At 40.6% G+C, this 21,937-nt stretch overlaps 1 protein-coding gene across 1 annotated transcript in view; it reads right to left on the bottom strand.

Annotated features, from left to right (window-relative positions):
* EPB41L4B (erythrocyte membrane protein band 4.1 like 4B) overlaps positions 1-21,937 on the bottom strand; it is an 82,198-nt gene that overhangs the window by 6,384 nt on the left and 53,877 nt on the right. Inside the window, exons 3-12 of the mRNA XM_031052878.2 lie at positions 14,468-14,510; positions 12,204-12,282; positions 9,164-9,208; positions 8,332-8,384; positions 4,111-4,231; positions 3,402-3,489; positions 2,753-2,841; positions 1,992-2,061; positions 1,650-1,819; positions 1,453-1,562 (exon numbers count right to left, since the gene is read on the bottom strand). Coding sequence (XP_030908738.2) covers positions 1,453-1,562; positions 1,650-1,819; positions 1,992-2,061; positions 2,753-2,841; positions 3,402-3,489; positions 4,111-4,231; positions 8,332-8,384; positions 9,164-9,208; positions 12,204-12,282; positions 14,468-14,510 — 868 coding nt within the window. The remainder of the gene's footprint in view (positions 1-1,452; positions 1,563-1,649; positions 1,820-1,991; positions 2,062-2,752; positions 2,842-3,401; positions 3,490-4,110; positions 4,232-8,331; positions 8,385-9,163; positions 9,209-12,203; positions 12,283-14,467; positions 14,511-21,937) is intronic.

Genomic DNA, 21,937 nt, shown 5'->3' with positions numbered 1-21,937 from the left:
GGCAGCTGAGTAACTGGGATACATAATTTTTTTCCTGACAAACAGCATATATTTCAAGAGCACTGAAAAACTGTTGAATGATACAGCTGAAAATACAAGTTGCTGCTGAATACAGAAAGTGGATGACAAACTTCATGAGACACTGTAGAAGTCTCAAAGAGACTGAGCTAGGACAGAATTCAACACTTGTGGGTTGCTAATAGGTAAGGACTCAGTCATCTAAAGGCAGTTTTTGCATTAACTTAAAACATACCACTGAGCACTCTGGAGGGAAATCATCTGGGTTTGCCTTCTGACAAAGACAGCTCTGCCTGGCTGCTAGGCACAGAGAACTAAACCAAGAATAAGCTATACTTTCACTCTTCGCCCTCCACCTCCCAGACATAAGTGCACAAGCACTGAGACACAAGGTATAACCTGTAGGTCTGACAGATGTTATTGTAAAAATAAAATTATAATAATCCATATTTCCACTTATGAAATCACCCCCACCTACCATATAACTGTCTTTAATGTATCACAAACAGTATCTCACAAATTTAATGAATTTGCATTGCCATAAAAAACTGCGGGCACTAAAGGTGGGAGGAGGAGGAACGCCTGTCTAGGAAGCATGCCTGCTTGCTACCCTTTCCCCGCTGTACATGCGAAATAAAAGTGCCCCCCCCCATAATACCACAAGGACTTCTCATGGCAGTGAGGTTCATATTCTAGGAACACAAAGGAATGCAAAGACATCCTAAGAGAATGTAGGTCACTCTGCATCCTACAGCAACTACAGCTTCAATCTCAAGTAATACAGAATTCAGGAGGAGTTGTCTTGCACTGCTCTTTCCTCAGTTTTTCTACAAGGAATGAAAACCTCAGCTTCAGTTTTGAAGGAAAAATGACAGAAACCACAAGGGAAATCAATTCCTTGTTATTCCATTCAAATTCAGCATATATCAACTCCCAGAGAAAGCTATTTAAAAGGTCAGAGTCTGGATAGGTGAATAACAAGCCATCACAGTCAGGAAAGCAGCAAAAACTGCATGAGACTGCTGTTTAGCTAGGTAAGGAAGTCAGCAAGGCTTTTGGATGCTGCTCCACTCTACAGAACAAATGCGCTTCTTCAAAGAAAATGTTACATGCTTTCCTTCATTAAGTGTGATGCAACTTTTCTTTCCTGCTCATTGGAGCAACAAAAGAAACCACAGGTACCTCCCTCTCCATAGATCTGGGATGGAAGAATTAAGTGTAAACAGAGATTAAAACCAGAAAATATGAACGATGGACTCTACTTCAGAGAAAAAAACCACACATGTACATCCTGATTTTTTTTTAGGTAATCTGACATGTTCTTTCTTTTAGGTGTCTGGTATCTGTACGATTTTACTGCTTTAATATGACATTTATACAAGTTCACAGGACACCGGCATGACCAGTTCAGTGAGCACATGTACAGACACTTACCCTTAAAAGTTGAATGCCTTCGAGAAGGGTATCGCTTGCTGGGCCTCCTTTCAAATGTACTAGTTCTGCGTAACCTGGTCCCATGTGTTGCTTGATACTCTGTCCTCCCACTGCAAATACAGAAAGAAACAAAGGTTACCACTGCCTTTTGCTCCTTTGTATAAACCCAAACATATTGCTGTTACTTTGCTAAATACCTGAATCTGAAGCGTGATCCCAGCCTTATGAAGTCAGATCTATTAGATTTGCTATTTGCTGGGGCTCGCAATCTGAAGAAAGCATGGTGTTCCACTGCACACTTCCACAAATGTTTGCACGTTTTGGCACTGTCTAACCGGAAAACAAATGTGTGCTCTTGCTCTCTGCCCTAAATGCAGAAACAAAAGCTTCGGAAGTTGGCATGCATGGTATTAGTTATTATCCTTGGTAGGAGAAATACAGCCTGGGCCAACAGTGTGCTGAATCTTTCTTTTGCTCTTACCAGCCTAAGCACACACCCCACTCTGTTGGATCAGGCCTAATTAAGGGAAGAAAGTTACCTGTTCATCATCTTCTACAACCACAAGCGTTAGCTTGCTCTTTTTAAAGTCCATTTTTGTGATTTTAGGCCTAAACACAAAAAGCAAAAAGAAAATTAATGGCAAAATGTCATTCTATAATCTAGGACCATTCCCAAAAATGTATGAGGGACTTGAAATTCTGGAACACTTCAGGAATTGCAGTGAAGGTTTGATTTCCTGGAAATGTGACTATTTTGCAACAGATGTTTCACATTTATTCAGGAGAAGAGAAGGCTCAGGGGGACCTTATCACTCTCTACAACTGCCTAAAAGGAGGATGGAGAGAAAAGGTGGCTGGTCTTTTCTCCCAGGTAAGAAGAGATAAGACAAGAGGTAACAGCCTCAAGCTGTGCCAAGGGAGGTTTAGACTGGAACGATTTCTTCACAGACAGGGTGATCAGGCATTGGAACAGGCTGCCCAGGGAAGTGGTGGAATCACCATTCCTGGGAGTGTTCAGAAACTGTGTAGATTAGGTGCTCAGTAACATAGTTTAGTGATGGACTTGGAGGTGCTGGGGTAATGGCTGGACTTGATGATCTTAAAGGTCTTTTCCAACCTAGCTGACTCTGTGACTTGAAAGTGGTATTTCTAACCAAGCCGATCTACCTTCAGATTTAACCTCGATGTTTCAACCTTGCAGACTCAATCTACATTACAAAGTATAGTCAAGATGCCACTATGCAAAGGAGAGACATTGCAGCATTTTAGCAGTAAGGAATGTAACACAAAAACAGATTACCAAAAGAATAAGCCTATTTTGTTGGCTCCTTCAAAGATCAATATGCCTGTTGGTGTCAGTCCAAGAGCGTATTCACAACCATCTCTTCCCTGCAAGCAAGCACAGAATCAATAATCAATATGCCATTAGTAGAGTAAATCTGACTAGAGTAGTATCTCAAAATCAATAGGTTCTAAACTAAACAATAAGGTTTGTGTATTTTTTTAACATTACAGAGCCAGAGAATATACATTTGTATTGGGTGCAATCTAGCAGGTTTTGGCAATAAAAGGCTGCAGGGTGACCTGCACGGGAGAGGGCTATGTGCTGCCCCAGATGGCTTTAATACTCATGGAAACAGCCCCACACTGGTACTGCACCCAGGGGAGCCCACACCTCAGCTCACCTATGTTTAAGAGCAAGCAGTAGCTGCCAGGGGAAGGACACACAAAAGCTAAAAATTAAGAGACATGGGAAAAGGCATGTGGAAAAGGGACACTCTGGGGGACATATGTGCTACAGATGCACTCCTGGGAGAAGCGCTGCAGGAGGGAGGTGCTTCTGAGGGACCATGGGCAACGGGGCTACCCACACCACCACAAGGACATCCCTGAGGGGCTGACCCACACCTGAAGGACCCCACATTAATAAAGAATCACATGGATCTTACCTTAACTACATGCATATCTACACCATACATTTCTAGCCATTTAGCTTTGTTCAAGTAGCACAATTCAGCCTGTGCTGGACTCTTTCCCCTAAGAACATAAGATTTATTTATACTTTATGGTAGGAAATTTTTGTCAATTTAAAATCTTTTTACATTTTTTCCCCTAATCTTTTTCTTTGGGACCCCAATCTTAATGACACTGAACGATATTTCAAGCTTAGCTTATGTTTTTACCCCTTTCCCTCCAAATGAAAAGCAAATCAGAGGGATGAAAATTGAAAAAGGTCTAAAGTTGACAATAAGGATGAAAGCTCAGGTAAGACAGAATCATCAAAATCTATTATATTTACTAACAAAAGACAGGAAAAAGAATTTACTTTTACTCCGAATACAAAACTTTATGTGCGTAAGTGTGAGAGAAGGAAAGAGAACAATTTCCAACATGAACAGTAAAAAGACCTGACTGCTTAACCTGTTAGGAAATTATCTAAAGAGAAATGAAAAGAATTAAAGCTCACCCACCAGCTTTCCCTAAATTCCCACTTGCCATTTCTAGGGGAGGGGAGGGCTCAAAGTCTATTTGCAATACTTTTCAACTGACAAACATTATCACTGTTTGACATCTATTGAAGGCATTCTTGTGGACATATCTGACTTTAAAAGAAAACCTCCTGTTGCTAGAGACTCCACTCGGACAGAGGTACCCTACCTGCACTCTTTCCACTTCTGAAAAATGTCAAATTCCATTGCTTCGGTCTGGTTTGGTGCAAACCTGAATTCAGACACGAGTTCTGGTGTGTGCTCTGGGTGCTCACACTCTCCCAGCTCAGCTGCAATTAATCAATTGAAAAGTTAAAAACATAAAGATCATGAGATGGCCAGAAACATTTAAGTCCATAACCTCCACACAGACAATGTTTGTAAGTTTCCTGTAGGAGAATGCACTTGTGCTGATATTGTAAGTTAACCTCCTCCCTGCAAACTCAAACCAGATTTTATAGCACAAGTCAGACAAATGCATTTTCAGGAGCACTGTAAGGTTATGGTAAAGAATTCTGACACTCAAGAATCTAGAACTAAACCATCTTAATTAAAGCTGCTTCTTTGGGTTTTGAAGCATTTAAAGGAAATGAAGTTTCCATCAAAAGCAAAAATCAATGTACTACTGTTTCAAAACAGGTTACTTTGAAATTTCCTCTCATTGTGTATTTTTCATTCCAAAACACTTCCCATTCCATTGCATGCTTAGTTATGTTACTGCTCATGTCAGAACACAAAGATAATAACTTAGTCTTAAGAAACCAGTGCTAAAGTTGTGGGGTTCTTTTTAAAACCACAAAGGTGCTATAATACTCAGTTTTTAAGGAAAACCACTAGCATAATTGAGGTGTCACTTTCTACTTAGCTGCTCAGGGCCTGGTATCTTCTTTTCTAGGAACAGGACACTTGCAGACTCTACTGACCTCAGCAGAAGATGAATGTATTGGGTGTCTCAGTGACTGAAAACCCTGACTGTCTTATGCCTGCAACCTGCTTTGCTCCTGGCACCTTTTAGCCATACAAAGAGGCTACAATGTCATTGCCTCAGCATGGAGACACAAACATCAGCAGTAATATATGATTCAGCAGTACCACCTATCACTCCCTGACATATGATGTGATTCCAAACCAGGGCTTTGGCAGTCAGTGTTTCTTGACTACTATTACTAGTGCCACCAAAATAAAAAAAAAAAAAAGAAAATAAAGATGAAAAATGCAAAAAGAAAAAGGAAAAAATTAAAAAGGGAAAGAAAAAAAAGGGAAAAAGAAAAAAAAGGGGCAAGCATAATAGAGGGAAATAAACTCCCTTGAAGAAAACAGTTTTATTGCTTCAGGGCAGTATTAGACATAACAGTAAAAAATTAATTCACTGTCAGTCTTCAAAACTACCTAGCAGGATATATTAGAACACAAGATGTTACATCGTGAGTTACATTATTCTTATCTATATGCCTTCTTTAACAGAGTTAGCTCAGCTCTGCTGCTGTTTCATCTAAGTGGGAAGCCTATTTAACACATGTTGTAAAGAATTACTGGCAGTCCGGTCTCCAGACTGTAAGAGGGAGCCACAACACACACATTAGCAAGGAGGACTTCGGGGGGGAAAAAAAAAGTAAGAATTTTAAGTTGGATGTGTTGACAACCACCTAGGAAAAACATGGGAAATTTCTCTACTAGTTAACTGAGAGAGAAGGCGGGGAATGAAAGCTGTGCCATAAAGAGGATATGTAAGGATGAGAAGAATCGTGAGTGTGTAGGACAAAAGATACACATAGAAGCTAGTGCAGAGGTATTAGGTACAAGAAAAATATCACCCTTGTTTCCCAAAGGCTGCAGTCACTGTTTATTCACTTTCAGGCAAACAAACTATGTCATCATTTTGATCTCCAAGAAATAGGTCTTAAGAGCCAGCAAGAGCCTCACCAGCTCCCTGTAGAGTGGAAGAAGGGGAAAAGCGCAGGCTCAGTACAAGGATGCTCTCACTAGGGACTCTGCTTGTGGAATTATATTACCTGAATGGCTCAGCAGCACTAACATTTACAACACAGGGCACAGCAGAGGACCCATCTCTTCATTTTAGGTTTTATGACAAAGTAATTATGCTTTGGCATGCCCTCCTCTGCTGCCTTTTGGAGGTGGTGATGGGTTGTTATGTAATGCATTTATATACATTATCCATGTTCTTTAATGAATAACTCCATAAATTGGGGAAACATTTAAAAGGAAGTTTCTGAGAAAAGTTTTGAAAACCACAAAAACACGCCTGTTTATATTGTTCATTCATCACCATGTTTATATTGCCCATTCTTTTACACGGAAGAATGAGTTTTCACTATCCCAGGAAGATGGCTTACAATTAGAACTGAATACTGGCGATCTGAGAGAATGTTTTCGTTTTGAGTTTAATGAGTAGTTTCATAAGTATACCTGGCTGAATAGGAAAGCCAAGCAAGACTAATGAGGTAGTCAAAGAGTTATTCTAAGAGTGACAATTCAAGTTTGATTACAAGCTTTCTGCAGATAAACCCTAGGTGAAGTACACGATTAAGTACCTGCTTCACAAGTTACCCCTACAGCAAAGCAATGTTACTTGCTACAGAATTTCCTCATGGGCCTGGCAACAAACTAACAATTTATGTTTGAAAGATGACTCACACCAAACACCAGCCTTGGAAACTGTTGTTTGAAACAAAGAAAGAATTACTGTAATGTACCAACTTTGCTGATAAAGAAAATGTACAAAGTTTAAAGCTGTCCTGTGAAGAGAACAGGTTTTTCTTTCAGAGGCCCTAGCGTAGCAATTTCTAAGTAGCCATTTGTAACTTTTTCCTCACTCTTAGGAAAAGCTAACTAAGGAACAAGGTTAGATTTTACAGGGTAAATGTAACCTGCTGAGGAGGGAGTAATCATTTGACATTTCTTAAAACTCTTCTGCTTAATTAAATTCCCAATGTCAGTAAAATGTACTAAATGTTCTATCATAGAAACACAGGATATCAAATGCTGCTTATAGTGTATGTCAGCAGAGAAATTAGCTACAGTAATGAAAGAATTTTGGAGAAACTTACTGTGACGATGTCAAAATTGCAGGAAACCAGAAAAAAAAAAAGGCAGAAAAGTATAAAAGTACGTTCCCACAGAGAACGTCAAGAAGAGTTAGCTTTGGTACCTAGCTGGGGACATTATAAACATGATGGATAGCTGTGGTATTACATTTACACAGTAATCACAGGTGTCGGTTACTATCTAAAATATAGAGGCATCAATCTATTGCCTTTTGCTTGGTTCTACTTGCTTAGACCAGAGGTAAGGGTTACTGCTGTTTTTATCTGTGAAAATGGAAAACAGAAGTAACAAATTAAATATGAGCTCCAGACTTTTTCCATCTCAAAAAGACACACAGTTTGCCTGCAGTAGTTCTTTGCACATGTAACCATCAGAACTGTGCCAGACTGGAGGAGAAAAATTACCCCATGCCTTAAGATTTATACCTGTTACTGCTTGGAACTAAATTCCCAGTTTTGATTGTCAAGTCCACCTAGCATCACTGAGTTATTTCCATTGCCGTATTAAATTAAGAGGCTCTGCCTAAGCACTCCATGCACCATTGCCAACCACCAGATGAAGGAGAAAGAGCGTTCTTCACTTCAATTAATTTTGCTGGTGCTATGCCTACAGTGGTCCAGCTATACTTTCTGTTAGCAGCAGGAAGGCGATGTTCAAAGCTACACCCACAGGGACCCACCTAGTGCAAAGCTCTACAACTACCTGAAAGGAGGATGAAGAAAGGACGTGGCTGATCTCTTTTCCCAAGTAACAAGCAACAGGACAAGCAGTAAAAGCCTCAAGCTGCACAAGCAGATGTTTAGATTGGATATTAAAAACTTCTTCACAGAGAGGGTGGTCAGGTATTGGAACCAGCTGCCCAGGGAAGCAGTGGAATCACTGTTCAAAACCCACATATATGAGGCTCTCAGTGACACGGTTTAGTGGCAGACATGGCAGTCCTGGAGTAATGGTTGGACTTGATAATCTTAAAGGTCTTTTCCAATCTAGTTGATTCTATGAATCATGGGCTGAACGGCCACCTGGCTCTTCAGGCTGAACCAGTAGTACTGTGAATACACAACAGCTTCTCACTCAGTGGGCAACTATTTGAGGTCTTTCTTCTTTGGTCTGTCCCTGGTTGCCATGAAACATTTTGCCTATCCATTCCTTTAAGGTTTCTTCCCCTTGGCAAGTGTGCCAATGTTGGCCAATGGAGTTCAGAAGTTATGAACTGGGGGAAGGCACAGAAGTGATCTCCTAGCATTCTCCCCAGGTAAAGGAATGGCATTTATATATGATGAATGACAAAGCATTAGTAACAAAGAGTGAAAAGAGACCATACCTTGAAGACACAGAGCTGCGAGTTCAACAGCAGTTTCGTATGGGCATTTCAGTCTTGAAAATTAAAAAACAAGGTATAAAAATCATGTTGTCTTTCTCAGTGACTTCTTCATGCAATAAAGCTAAAAAGTAGCTTGATATAAGAAACGAAAACATTAACTTCCGTGAACTACTAATGATATGAAACATCTAAAATTATTTTTACTTGTATATGATTACTTCCTAATTTGGTACATTCTAATTAGCACTGAACACATGATACACTCCACCATAAAACAAGCTTGAACTAACAGAGACAACATTAAACTGACTAAGGGACCAATTTTGCTTTCACACTGTATTTTAGAACATGGCTTTGAGACTTTTTGATTTTGTAGAGCAGGTGTGAATTTATTGGCCAGGGTGAGACTATAAACACACAAAGTACTTTTTCAGGGTTGACCTGTAGAGAAAGTGTTGCATTTAATCTTTTCCTCTGTGTTTTAACTACCATGCTGAAAAATAGGCAAGCGCAAGTTACGTTTTCAAGTCATAATAATAACCAGGACAGTCTTTGCTCTTTATGTGTTTCTATCACCTGGTCGATCCATTGAAGGTCTTTACCCATTCTATTTGTCAGTAATATAATCATGATGCACACAACGTCATCTATCTCTGTATTCTAAAGCAAAAAAACCCCATGCATGTGGAACTGTAAATCATGCTTATAATCTGTGCATGAAGACCATAGAGAATTAAAAAGATCACTCAGTTAAAGTAAAATTTTAAATCACCGAGCGATTAGCTGTAATAAATACGTTAAATCACAGTTGCAAGAGCAAAGAGGTACTTACTTCCCTGAAAGAATGTCTTGCCGGAGCTGCAATACAAACAGGTACCTGACAAATAAAAATTCAGAAAGTCAGAAGTATATGTATAATGTCATCTTTGTAGCCCTGATGGCTCTTAAGGGCCTTTGGGATCACCCAGATACACCCTGCAACCTCCAAACTTCCCCTAGCTTTCATTAAAATCAGAAGAAAGAAAGCATTTTTCATCTGCTGGCTATGTTAAGGACATTGTCCAAAGCCCTGTTGTTTAGAGATGTACTCTGTCTGAGCCTACACCACAGCAACCTAAACGTAACTGACATTCTGACTTTCTCCTGATCTAAGTCCTTCCCAATTCAAGGAAGAATTGAACTACAGGATCTGGAGTCAAAGGCATGAAGAATTCAGGTCTACCTTCTCAAACACAATTACAGAACTTGGGAAAGAGTCCACACTGGCAAAAGAAAATGCCCAGGTTGAATTAGCATTTAAAATAGCAGAAAACTTCTGAATGAAAGAAACCTGAACTCTGTAGAGTCCACATATTTATTCAGGGGGTCAAGTAGGAATTTTTAGCCTTCAAACTGTAGCAGTAGTTTAAGCTGTTGCTAACTTTCAGTTATAGGCACATTTCATGTTTTACAGCCACTCAGAGTTATGGTCTGAGGCATGCAGAGGCACCCCAGGTCACGCAAGAGCTCTGTTCAGGACAAGGTGGCACAGGCAGGCTCTGCACTGCTCTGGACACTGCGTGGTGAGGCTTGCCATGATGCGTGATGCAAGAGAAGCAAGCACAAAGCACTACTGAGTGTCAACCCAGTAAATGTGAATGTAAGTAAACCTCTGCTACCTTTACAAAGGAGCCAGAAAGACAAAGTGTTTTTCATCACAGAGGATGTGCTGTGAATGTGAGGAAGGATGAATAGTTGGGATCAGACAGAAAGAAATGAAAAGGAAGATTAAAAAGACTTCTCATGACACACTGAAGCAGAATCAGATTTATCCACGTTAGCTCTGTGTCACAGCTCTGATTCACATACCTGGCTAATACCTGACATGCCAATCAAACTCGGGTATTTGCATGCATAGATTAAACGTAGACAAGTGTATTTCCCATTCCTATTGTTTTCCTGTGATGATTCACAATCTCATGAACTCTTCTAAATGTGAAGGAAAAATCTGGGCAGTTCTGCCTGTGCCAGCTGGCCTGTACAGCACCATGGCTCCGCTCTGGTTGGTATGGCTTACTCTTGCTCCTTTTCTGCACACAGACTGACAAGCATCAGCATCCCAATTGCTGATATTCCAAATCAGCAAATTCTTCATGACACACATGTACAGATACATTCCTCTGTTGTTTTTCTAACTAATCTACCTAAATAGGTCCCATAAAGGTGACAGAAGATGTTTTCCAAAATGTATATGTATATCCAAAATGCACTGGATATAAACTGTGTTGTTGAAAGACAGAGTGAATGACGGGTTTCGGCTCTGTGCTTATTATGAGGATGTGACATTTACATCTTCACTACAAACTGTAGTCTACTACAAAACAGGTCTCCACAAGGAATTGTGAACATCCGTCCCCAACCAGGTCAGTTCATGGTTACTGTTAATGGTAATTTTTCCTCTTCTTACTCCCATTTGTATTCTGAGTATATCGTTTTTAATCCTCACTTTATACTCAACATGCTACATGGAAAATATGATCCAGCCAGCGTAAAGATTCTTAAAAAAAACCCAGCAACATTCAAAATTACTCTCCCCTACAAAAAAAGAAAAATACAACTATTTGTTCACTGTAAAATCAATTTCTAGCTAATTTTCATTTTCCTTCCCTAGTTTCAGACATCTTCTGTCAAGCTTATGATTAAGTAAAATTGTTCATAACACTGAAAATTTAGTTGACTAAAGTGTTTTTCTAATTAAAATAGTCTTCTGAAATGTCATATTTTAGCAACAATTAGATCACAAAGCATCAGAGGTTAATACTTTCAGAGGAAATGTCTTACTCGATCACAGCAATGATCATATAGTTCAGAAACCCACATCTTGCAGTGACTAGGATCATATGCTTCAGAGGATTAAGCAAGAAATCTTGCAGTAGACAGTAATGGAATAATTTGACCACAGGGGAAATGTAATACTTGTCAGACATGCACCCTGATGTATGAAGACTTACATCAATTTCGGAAAAATATATATTATTCCTACTAATTTAACCACATTTTCTCATTACAGATGCCCTCAAATTATCCAGGTTTTTTGATTCCCTTAAGATCTTGTATTCAATCACATAAGTGGCAGGGAGTTCTATAGGTTAATTATACATTGTATAGGAATATGTCCTTTTATCGAATTAACACTGCTGCACTAAATTGATAGCGGATATTAAATCCTCCATGTCAGTATCCTAAGGTAGTGACAATTAGCTCTTTCATCTTGTCTCAGGCAGTGGAAAAAAACCCCACCATGGTTAACACAGCAGACAGGAGACAGCAAACTTACATCTGCAAGTGTAAGTTTAATGTAAACATCACATGCACATGAACTACAACAATCAACAGTCTTTAAGCACCTTAGGCTGATTGGAAGTACACTGACTATTGCCAAGCAAATTAGAAGACATAGAAAATGCCCTATGGTGAGAAACAGACAGAAGAAAAAACCCCACAGAATAACATTACTATAGATAATTACTATACAAAGAAGACACAAAGTTGGCAGATAAAAAAGGTAAGTAAACTCTTTTCCTGCTGCTGCTCCTTTCCCAGTTTTTAGAATATCCTCTAGATCACACCAGGGTACTATAAACCCAGCAAGGTGTAGCTCTTACACCCCTGAAAATAGCTCATCAGACTGAAACAAAAGACCTCCAGGTATTCTAAGTTTACTTTAAACAATTGTAGTCTTTTGCACCACAGAGAACATGTCAGAAGTGGAAGAGGTTCAGTCAATCAACTGTTAACCAAGAACTCAAGCTGCCTATTCCCATAGTTTTGTGACCTTTGTACCATTATTAAATCATCCCCAGTTCTCAGAGCAAAGGGGACAAAGTTCCTACCTTGTAAACTCCTCATGAAGGTTGTTTGGTTCTGATGAATAGTACTTTATTCGAAAATGCAACGTGTATGGAGGTCCAACTGTGTACACAGAGATTTTAAACAGGGGAAAACAAAAAGTTTACACTAGTTGCGCATCTCCTAAGACAGGACAACAACCACCACCCCACAACCCAAGAAACCCAAAGTGAGGTGTGTTTTTCACATTCTTCAAAGAAGCCAATATTTCATGGTTTTAAATAGTAAAATGCATGCAATAAAAAAACTAGATTAGCACCATACTTTCTGATACTCTAATAATTAGAGTAATCCAGCAACAGCACATTTGGCAAACACATTTTTGCTCAAAGAGGTGTGCCCACAGCAAGTTCCAGGTACGCTGTCTGTTGTTGGAGGCAGAGGGAGATTGAAGGAAGAGGAAGGAAGAGGGTAATGTTTCTTTTTATCAGGAAAAAACACAACTCCAAAAAACACCTGACCCAATAGATCAGATTTCGACTGGTCCAAGTGAATGAGAAAAGGTAGGATAAATACTGTGGAAAGTGCTGGAGAGGGCTCTGAAAGCCACCCATGAACACAGAAAGATAACAGATTCCACAAAGTGGTGTTGGGAGAATTGTTTTCTAATACCAGAAGGCGAATGCTAGGTCTGACTTTCTATGTAACACAGATAATAAAATCAGATACCATGAGACTATGACCAATATTTCCTTATCTCCCTAAGCGTCATCTTCCAGACCAACAGCCTGCTGGTACATTAAGTGCTAGAAAAGTAACTTTCTTTCACACCTTTCTAAGGTCTTCTGTAACACCACATCAACACAGTATGTATGTGCATATCAATGAGCCACTCTACTAAAACATGTGCAGCTAAACCTGTAATTATTAGAGCTGTCTCCAGCAATAGCTCCTAGAAGAGAGGTTATAGTACCCTCAGCTGACAGTTGGGCACTACTGGTAAGGTCTGCATCATTGAGATAATGACTCTTACCTGCCCACTGCTGGGAATAAAAGAGCAGTGAGCACATCCATCATGAAAGAGGAACTCTTCCCAAAGCACCTGCTGAATGCAAGGTAAAGAAAAGTACCCTGTTGTGAAGCAGACCTTTACAACACCCATCAAATTGCTTCCCTCTTCAGCATTCCTCAGGGCATGGCTTGGCCAATTTCTTTTTAAAATAGGCCCTTCACAGATTAAACAGATGAAACAGTGCAACTAAACTGGTTGAAGGTGTTACAGAATCATTGATTTTACACATTTTAAGGCAGATCAAGAAAAGGACACAGCTGTAACAGAAAGTGCACCTGTAAATCCCTTAGTCACTTCAGGCAAAGCAGGCTGTGATGTGATGAAAAGATGAGAGAAAGCCAACCACCAAAACCTTCCCTCAGCTATCTTTACCGTTTATTCTAGCAGAATAATAGCCACACACTGTGGGTTGAAAGCAAACTGTCCTAAAGGGCTTTGAAGAACTCCACCATTTACAAAAATCATCTAGATATTTGGATACTTATCCGAAAGCAAGGCAAAGCACCAATGAAGCAATCAAGACCCATTTCTGTGAGATCCTGCAAGAGGGTCAACAATTTCCTTTCAAAACGTTGTATTTTAATCTCACAGAAATGATATTTTAATCTCACATAAGATTAACTATGCCTGTGGCCAACTGCAGTATATTATCAAAACATGTTAGTGCTGATGCTGTATTGTATCCAAACCTGTAACCAGGTTATTAGAGATCCAAAAGCAACTTGCCCACCTTAGCCAACTTCCACAAAGAACTCAGTGGCCAAACCCAACCCCACCACCCACTTGTTGAAAGAGCAGGTATTTCTGCTGGCTTTATTCATGATATAAAAAAAGAGGTTAACCATTACCCAATGAAATATTTTCCATTACCCAGTCTTTGAAAAAAGTAATAAAATGAAAATCAGAAAGTTTGTTCCGGATCAGTAGCAGTGACAGAAACCATGATCTGTGTCCAGGCAACCTGATTTCACAGATCAGGCTGAAATTACCTGACAGCCTACTCTGTCTCAGACGAACAGCACATGTTTAACAAGGGCTGCTGAAGGCTGGTCTATCGCTTATACGTGCTCTTGCATTTAGCATGATATAGTCAGCCAACTAGCCATTAAATCTATTTCCTAAGAAATATTTATTCCATTAAAGGCCATGTTTAAACATTCACAATCATGTTCAAATACTCTAAGTTCATATTCTTAAGGAAGTTACAAAATAAACAGGCACAGGCATGCTACTTACTTTTTATTTGCTTCTTAATGAATTTTGAATGGTCCAACCAATGCTAAAAAAAGAAAGTCCACATTTAAAAGCAGTTCCATTTAAAGATTTTGTTGACATGATAAACTAATTACAGCAAAATTTAACAGATAAAAATCTCTTTTAGGAGGAAATATTGCTATATTTATTTCCTAAACTTCTACACATTTGCAAAAGTGTTCATTTTTACATTTACCAACTTACTTTCTTTGACAGGGGAAAGCTTGATTTACAAATGCATCAGTATTGCCAGGGAAGTTTCACTCTTCCAGAGAGGAAATATCAAAAACCAAAACCACAAAGCAGTGGTGTATAGAAAATACCCTTTCATACCAGGTTTAACATCTGTTATGGAAGTGCCCTTGTGGACACCAGGCCAAACCCCTGGGTTTCATTCTCTTTTCAACTCTCCTGTTTGATGAAGACCCTCCAGATCCTACACTGTCCTGCCTTCCACTGCTCCATGGCCAAGTTTTTTCAAGATGAATACTTAACCCTCACTAAAAGCGTCTGGGAAACACTGATGCATACCCACCTCCTCTTTTTGAACTAATCAGAAGATCTTTAATAGATGCATTTATGATGACAAAAATGTATGCTTCCCAGCAAAGTTTATGCACTCTCTTGTCAGTGCCAGTTGTATCTACAGAAGAGTAACAATGAACAATCTCTGGTGCAAACTTAGCTTAAGCCTTTGACTGTCTCTGCACAATGTCCTACACAAGGCTGCAATTTGATTTAAGGTAATAAACAGTAAGGTAACAAACCAGTATTTGGATTTCCTCAAAATAAGTATTTTGCTATATTAATTTTAAAATAATAAACTAGGTACTATGGCACAAAATCTTAAGGGGAAAAACCCTGCCTCCCTATTAAAGCATTCATGCTTTCAGAAAAAGGAGAATCTGTAAATGACTACTTATCATTCCACTAACACCACGCTACCACAGCTAAATAAATGTGAAAAAGTATTTGTTGGATAGTAATGCTGGTATTTATTTACCAAGTCTGTCCTAAGCCAAAGCAAAAAGTTACTTATCACAGGTACAGAGAAGGGTATAAATCAAAAGTCTGATAACTTATGACCCCTGAGGTAAATATATCTCACAAAAAGGAGAAAGAGAAAAAGAAATAACACTTATTCTGAAGGTGCTTTTATTTGCATGAGACTTGCTAGACTCCCTTACGTGAGGCTGCCAAGGAATCCATTCCTTATAATCTGAGAAATCTCTACCAGAATGGAAATAAAACATTACAGCAGCTCATACAAATACACTCGGACTCTATTTTGCTCTTTTATGAAGAATTACACCAGAAAACACAGAAGTTCACAGAAACTTTGTGAAATTTCAGATTTTTGATAGTAACATTGAAACTTCAGTGGATTTTTTTGGTGGGTTTTCGTTTTGTTTGGATTTTTTTTTAACTGAAATGATACTTTCTGTTACTTTCATACCTCCATGGCAGATTACTCTTTCATGCTTCCAACACCTAGCTACAAAAATGTCTTTCACCTCAGTATTTATTTTGGCTAAAGATAAACCACTCACAAAGACAAATGTACTGATTCCATTAAAAGTTTGGCTTCATAATAAATGAAGGCAAACATAAATAACATCTATACTACAGGCAAAAATCCTCCAGTTACTTTTCCATCTGCGGCTCATTACTACCATGTTCAGAAATAAGCACCACACAGCCTGAACTAAAATAATTCCCAATGAAATAACAGCTGACAGTCCCAATCTTGGTATGTGGTATTCTAGGTGTACTAAAACTCAAATACAGGAAGTGTCAAACTGGTTATTTGCAAGTGTAAATACTTCAAAGACTTAAAAATAGCTCACAAGACTCTAGGAACTACTTGTGCAGACCATTAAACAAGTCTACAACCAAGACAGGGAACTATCATTTACTCCCCACACCCAAGCAGCCAGAGGCAGACTGCTCCAGGAGATAAAGCACAAGAAGCATTAAACTCATCCCTCTTCAGAGGCAAAAATGAGCTGCCGTTTTACCCTCATCCCACGCTGCACATCACAGCTGTGTGTGATATGGCCACCACACAGATGATAAAATAAAAATAGAGGTAGGACATGGACCAGCAGTATTATTGGCCCAGAGTTACCAGTACTGGCAGTTTTCATGCAGATTTGCCAATTTAAAAAGTCAGATATTGTGTGCAACAGCATTCTAGCTAAAGCCAAAAAAAGGTTTGGGTTTGGCTACATACTGCTTGCTGACTCAAGAATAGGAAAGTGAAAGCAATGAATTCTGAAGTCTCACTAGGAAGTTGAAAAGAGGGGACTTTCTCTCTCCCAGTGTCTGTCTCTGTAGCTCTATCTAAGCAACTGTACACCCTTTCAAGATCCAAACCCATCAAAGAAGCTTAACTATGGATCTCAAAGAGTAGGACAGAGGCTGACACAGTAATTTTAACTATACAATGCCATATTGTCCATATCCAGTCTGGACTCAGAAGTATCCAAAGAGGAAAATGATTAACTGGTTTAGGACTGTGTTATGATAGAGTATCTAAGCTACTTGGACCACACAAAGGGGACAAAAAGCAAACCAGAACAAACCCTAGTCAAACTGCAGGTAACAAAGATTCTGCAATTATTTTAGAACATAATAGAACAAAACAGAACAGGACAGTACAAATAGTTCATTTGGAAGGGACCTACAACAATCATCTGGTCCAATTGCCTGCCTACTTTATGTTATTCAAGGGCAGTATCCAAATGCCTCTTAGACAGTCTTGGAGCATCGACATCTCTAGGAAGCCTGTTCCAGTGTTTGACCACCCTCTCAGTAAAGAAACGCTTCCTGATGTTCAGTCTGAACTTTCCCTGATGCAGCTCTGAACCATTCCCATGTGTCCTATCACTGGATACCAGTGAGAAGAGTTCAGCACCTCCCTTTCCACTTCCCCTCCTCAGGAAGCTGCAGAAAGCAATGAGGTTACTCCTTTAATTCTGTCAGGTAAACAGGAAGTTCAAATGCTGGATTAAATTCCATTTATTCCTGCTTAATGCCAGTGTAATTTCTTTCCTTTGACAAATGAATAGTTCCCTATGGTATTAACTGACATAAACCAGTAGTTACTTGTTGGGATTCATGTGTTGAAAACACACCCCAATGAATTCCACTGAGAGAAATGCCATTTAGAAAAAAGATTTCTTAAAATAGTGGAAGGATGTATGTATCTCATCACGCTCTTCTGTTGATCACTCACTTTATCTAACTGAAGGGGAAAAACGTAATACCTCAACACTTCGTAAGTGATAGCAACCAGTATTTTCTCAAAATAGTCACACAGCAAGGGAAAGATGTATTTGTGTCAAGATAGAGCAGATAAACTATAGTTTCTGGTCTATGTAAGGACCAGAGTGACTGCCAAACGAAGACTGAAAAGGGGAGTACCACAGGTTGACACAAACCCTTCACACACCTGAGCTTTGCAAATTCCATCGTCTCTCTACTTGCTTCCTAAAAGAATGAAAAATCCTTGTCTTGCTCTATACAGCCCTCAAAGGTGACCTGAAAAGGAAAAAAATCGTGTTTGACCCTTTTTGGTTGGTTTGCTTTGCTAGCTTAAACTGCACAAAGAATGTCCTGTATAGACTCTTTTCCTTATGCTCATTCAGTAAAAGAATGCCCATTCTTACTGGAAGTTTCATTTGCTTTCTGAAAAACATTGCTTAAATGCTTTCTCAAGCCTTACCTGGAGGCACAGGAGGGAGAACCGTGCTAAATGCTCAGGTTTGGAAAAGAAGGTGTGCTAAACAAAAGCTGGCACCTTTAAAACCAGAAGTCAGTTATCCCTTCAACTGTCTTCTTGCTGTCTAATTTCCCAGGCACCTGAGCCCTCCCAAGCTGCCTGCTCTTAGGCACATGGCTTTCTAAAGCAGAAAGGATAAAAACATATGTAATGCGTGAGAGGAAGGAATCACCAAAACAAAGTCAATGAAAACCCTACCCACCAACCACAGATTGGGACGTTTCTGATAAAGTTACAAAGGAGAAAAATCCCTTTCCTCTTCTTCTGAAGGTCACCTTTTAAGTAATATTATACCATAGCAGAAAACCAAATGAGAATTGGGGTCATGTAGAAACTCAGAGACTACACAAGCATATACTTAGAAATGGTATAAGCTCCCAGGAGTTCACAGCTTAAAACGATGTGGAGATTGTTCATTACACTCATCTAAGTTTCTTTGATCCCTCCTGGAAAGTTACGTCCCTCCTGAAAATGTAGATGCAGAGAAGAACTGCTTTTAGATAAATTGCTCAGGTACCGCTGAAGATGTAATGAACACCAGGGGTGATACTGGCTAGTATTCTCAATAGGTCGCAGGATGATGGGGCACAATACAACTGCATGGGGTTACTGCATACACAATATAACTGCAGAGAGAGAGCAAGAGAGTGCTAGGGCAAAGGAAGACATTTTTAAACTGGATGGAGGAACTATTTAAAAACAGATTCCATGACATTAGCATGGACAACTACAGTGCTCCCAAATTACAGGCTGAGTCCCAAGGGAGAGGGGAGAAGAGCACCACCTGGGTTCCACTGGGCTGCTGCACCAGGGTGACAGGAGGAGACTCTCATAGCACCACCGAGGTCCTCGGGACCTGGAGGTTGGGTGTTCAGCCTGAGGACAAGAAGCCTACCCAAGGGGTGTACTAAAGATGAAGTCAGACTCTCCATGGTAGTACACAATGAATACCAACAGATCAAGCAAAGAAGTTGAGACAGCTTTTGCCTTGGTGTGGTGGTTTGACTTTGGGTGGCCACCAGATGCCCACCAAAGCTGCTCTATCATTCCCCTCCTCAACTGGACAGGGGGAGTAAACATGATGACAGACATATCACTCTGACCAATTACCATCACAGGCAAAACACACTAAACTCAGGGAAATTCATTTAACACTACCAATCAAATTGGAGTAGGATAATGAGAAAGAACTAAGTACAAATCCTTCCACCCTTCCTTTTTTCCCAGCCTCAACTTCATTCCAAATTGTTCTGCCTCCTTCCACCAGGCAACGGGGACTGTAATCAATTAATCATACATTGTTTCTACCACTCCCTCCTCCTCAAGGGAGGACTCCTTACGCTCTTCCCCTGCTCCAGCATGTCTCTCCCACGGGAGACAGTTTTCCACCAACTTCTCCAACGTGAATCCTTCCCATGGGGTGCAGCTCTTCACAAACTGCTCCAGTGTGGGTCCCTTCCATGGGTGCAATCCTTCCGGAACAGGCTGCTCCAAGTGTGGATTCCTTCCACAGCGTGCAGTCCTTCAGGAACAGCTGGCTCCAGTGTGGGTCCCTTCCATGGGTGCAGTCCTTCAGGGACATACTGCTCCAGTGTGGGCTCCCCACAGAGTCACAAGTCCTCCAGCAAACCTGCTCCAGCACGAGCTTGTCTCTCCATGAGACCACAGGTTCTGACAGGATCCTGCTTCAGCGCAAGCTTCCCATGGGGTCACAGCCTCCTTTGGGCATCCCCTTGTTCTAGTGTGAGGTCCTCCATGGACTGCAGGGGGATATCTGCTCCATCATGCATCTCCATGGTTGCAGGGGAGTATCTGCTCCTCCATGGACCTCCATGGGCTGCAGGGGCACAGCCTGCCTCACCATGGTCTGCACCACAGGGGGAATCTCTGCTCTGGTGCCTGGAGATTCTCCCCTCCTCCTGCACTGACCTTGGTGTCTGCCAAACTGCTTCTCTCACATATTCTCACTGCTTTCTCTCGCTGCTGTTACACAGCAGTTTTTTCCCTTTTCTTAAATCTGTTATCACTGGAGGCATCGCCAACACTGGTGATGGGCTTGGCTTTAGCCAGCAGTGGGTCTCTTTTGCAGCTTTTTCAGCTGGCTCTGTCTACCATGGGCACATTCTGGCATCTGCCAAAAGTAACCTCCACAGCCCTCACTGCAGCTTACGCTCTGGCCATGAACAAAGACAAAAGAAAATACCAAAAGCTCTTTATTGTACTGGATAGACTGAAGACTTGACTTCTTTACACTTGGAAGAGAGGTGGAGAAGCAATCACTGATACAGTATTGCAACTGCCTGCCTTGCACAACTGCTTCTCAAGTCTGTGCCAGAGAAATACTCCAATCCTCCCCGAAACAACAAGCGCTACTGGAAGATGAAAACCTGGCGATGCTCTGGGAATTCTTAGTGTATTGGAGTCTCTCACCACGTGTTCCTAGACTGCAGTACATCCTTGGACAGCCACAGCTGGAAGCAGTCATTGATCACGTGTTCTGCATTGCTGTGGAGGCAGGCATATTGCTTCTGCCCAGTTACTGAACTGGCATCCATATCACTACCACTATCAGTAACAGAAGCACCGAGTGCCACAGGATATTGTTACCTGTACAGCTCTTGGGACTCTCCAGCTGTGACTGGTATATTTCTACTAGAAGCAGAAAAGGAAACCATTTGCATTATCAAAACATTAACCAGTATTGCTTTCTCCCAACATTCAATGTACTGAAGAGCAAGGCTTGTCCCTATTTTGTTCTGCCTAGTGAGCCCTTCTTGCTACAATATTAAGTAGTACATAAGCAAAAAGACTCCCAGATATCACACTAAGGCCGACTGGTTTCAGTTGCACATTTTTCCATATCCCTCACACCCTTAAGAAGTCACAACAGCAGTATCAAAAGCAACCACATGAAAAACTCTTGTTCTGAATGACTGTCATGGTTTGAGCATGTTTTGAGGGTGTTTTTGTTCAAGGTTTTTTCCAGCCAGGTGGAGGAGGGGAGTCCGGGAGGAAGGAGAGACAGGACACCTGACCCAGGCTAGTCAATGAGGTATTCCATACCATAGCACGTGATGCCCAGGATGCATACTGGGAAAGAGAAGGCTGGAGAGAGAGCTCTGGAGGAAAATGGAGGAGGGAGCACATGGTGCTCGGCCAGGCAGGGTGGAGTGAGTTATGGGTCGGTGGCTGGTGGGGTGTTGTATTCTTTTCACTTGCTGTTTGCTGTATCATTATTATTTGTAGTGGTAATGGCAGTGGTGATTCTGTGTTATGCCTTAGCTATTAAACCGTTCTTATCTCAATCCGTGGGGGCTACATTCTTTGGATTTTTCCTTCCTAACTCTCAGGGAGTTGGGGGACTTGGTTTAAACCACGACAATGACAATGAGCCTTAAAAGAAAATTCAGATGCAGCAGACACAGTCATGAAGCACCAAGTCCCTACAAGGCCCTGACCCAATCAATACCTGCTGAAACATCCAGGACTCTAGTTCTCACTGTACTACTATATTATGGATATTACAAAACATACACAAAAATAGAAATGTAAAAAAAGGATGCAGTGAAAGAACCACCACTAGAACAGCTGCAGAGCACCAAGTCTCAGTTTTGCCTGAGTCTGTTAGAAAAAAGAGTTGGTCCAAAGCTATTTTAATGCGACTACAG

The sequence above is a fragment of the Melopsittacus undulatus genome, chromosome 1 (assembly GCF_012275295.1).
Source record: "Melopsittacus undulatus isolate bMelUnd1 chromosome 1, bMelUnd1.mat.Z, whole genome shotgun sequence".
Taxonomy (NCBI): Eukaryota; Metazoa; Chordata; class Aves; order Psittaciformes; family Psittaculidae; genus Melopsittacus; species Melopsittacus undulatus.
This window is presented reverse-complemented; position numbering and strand designations above follow the sequence as displayed.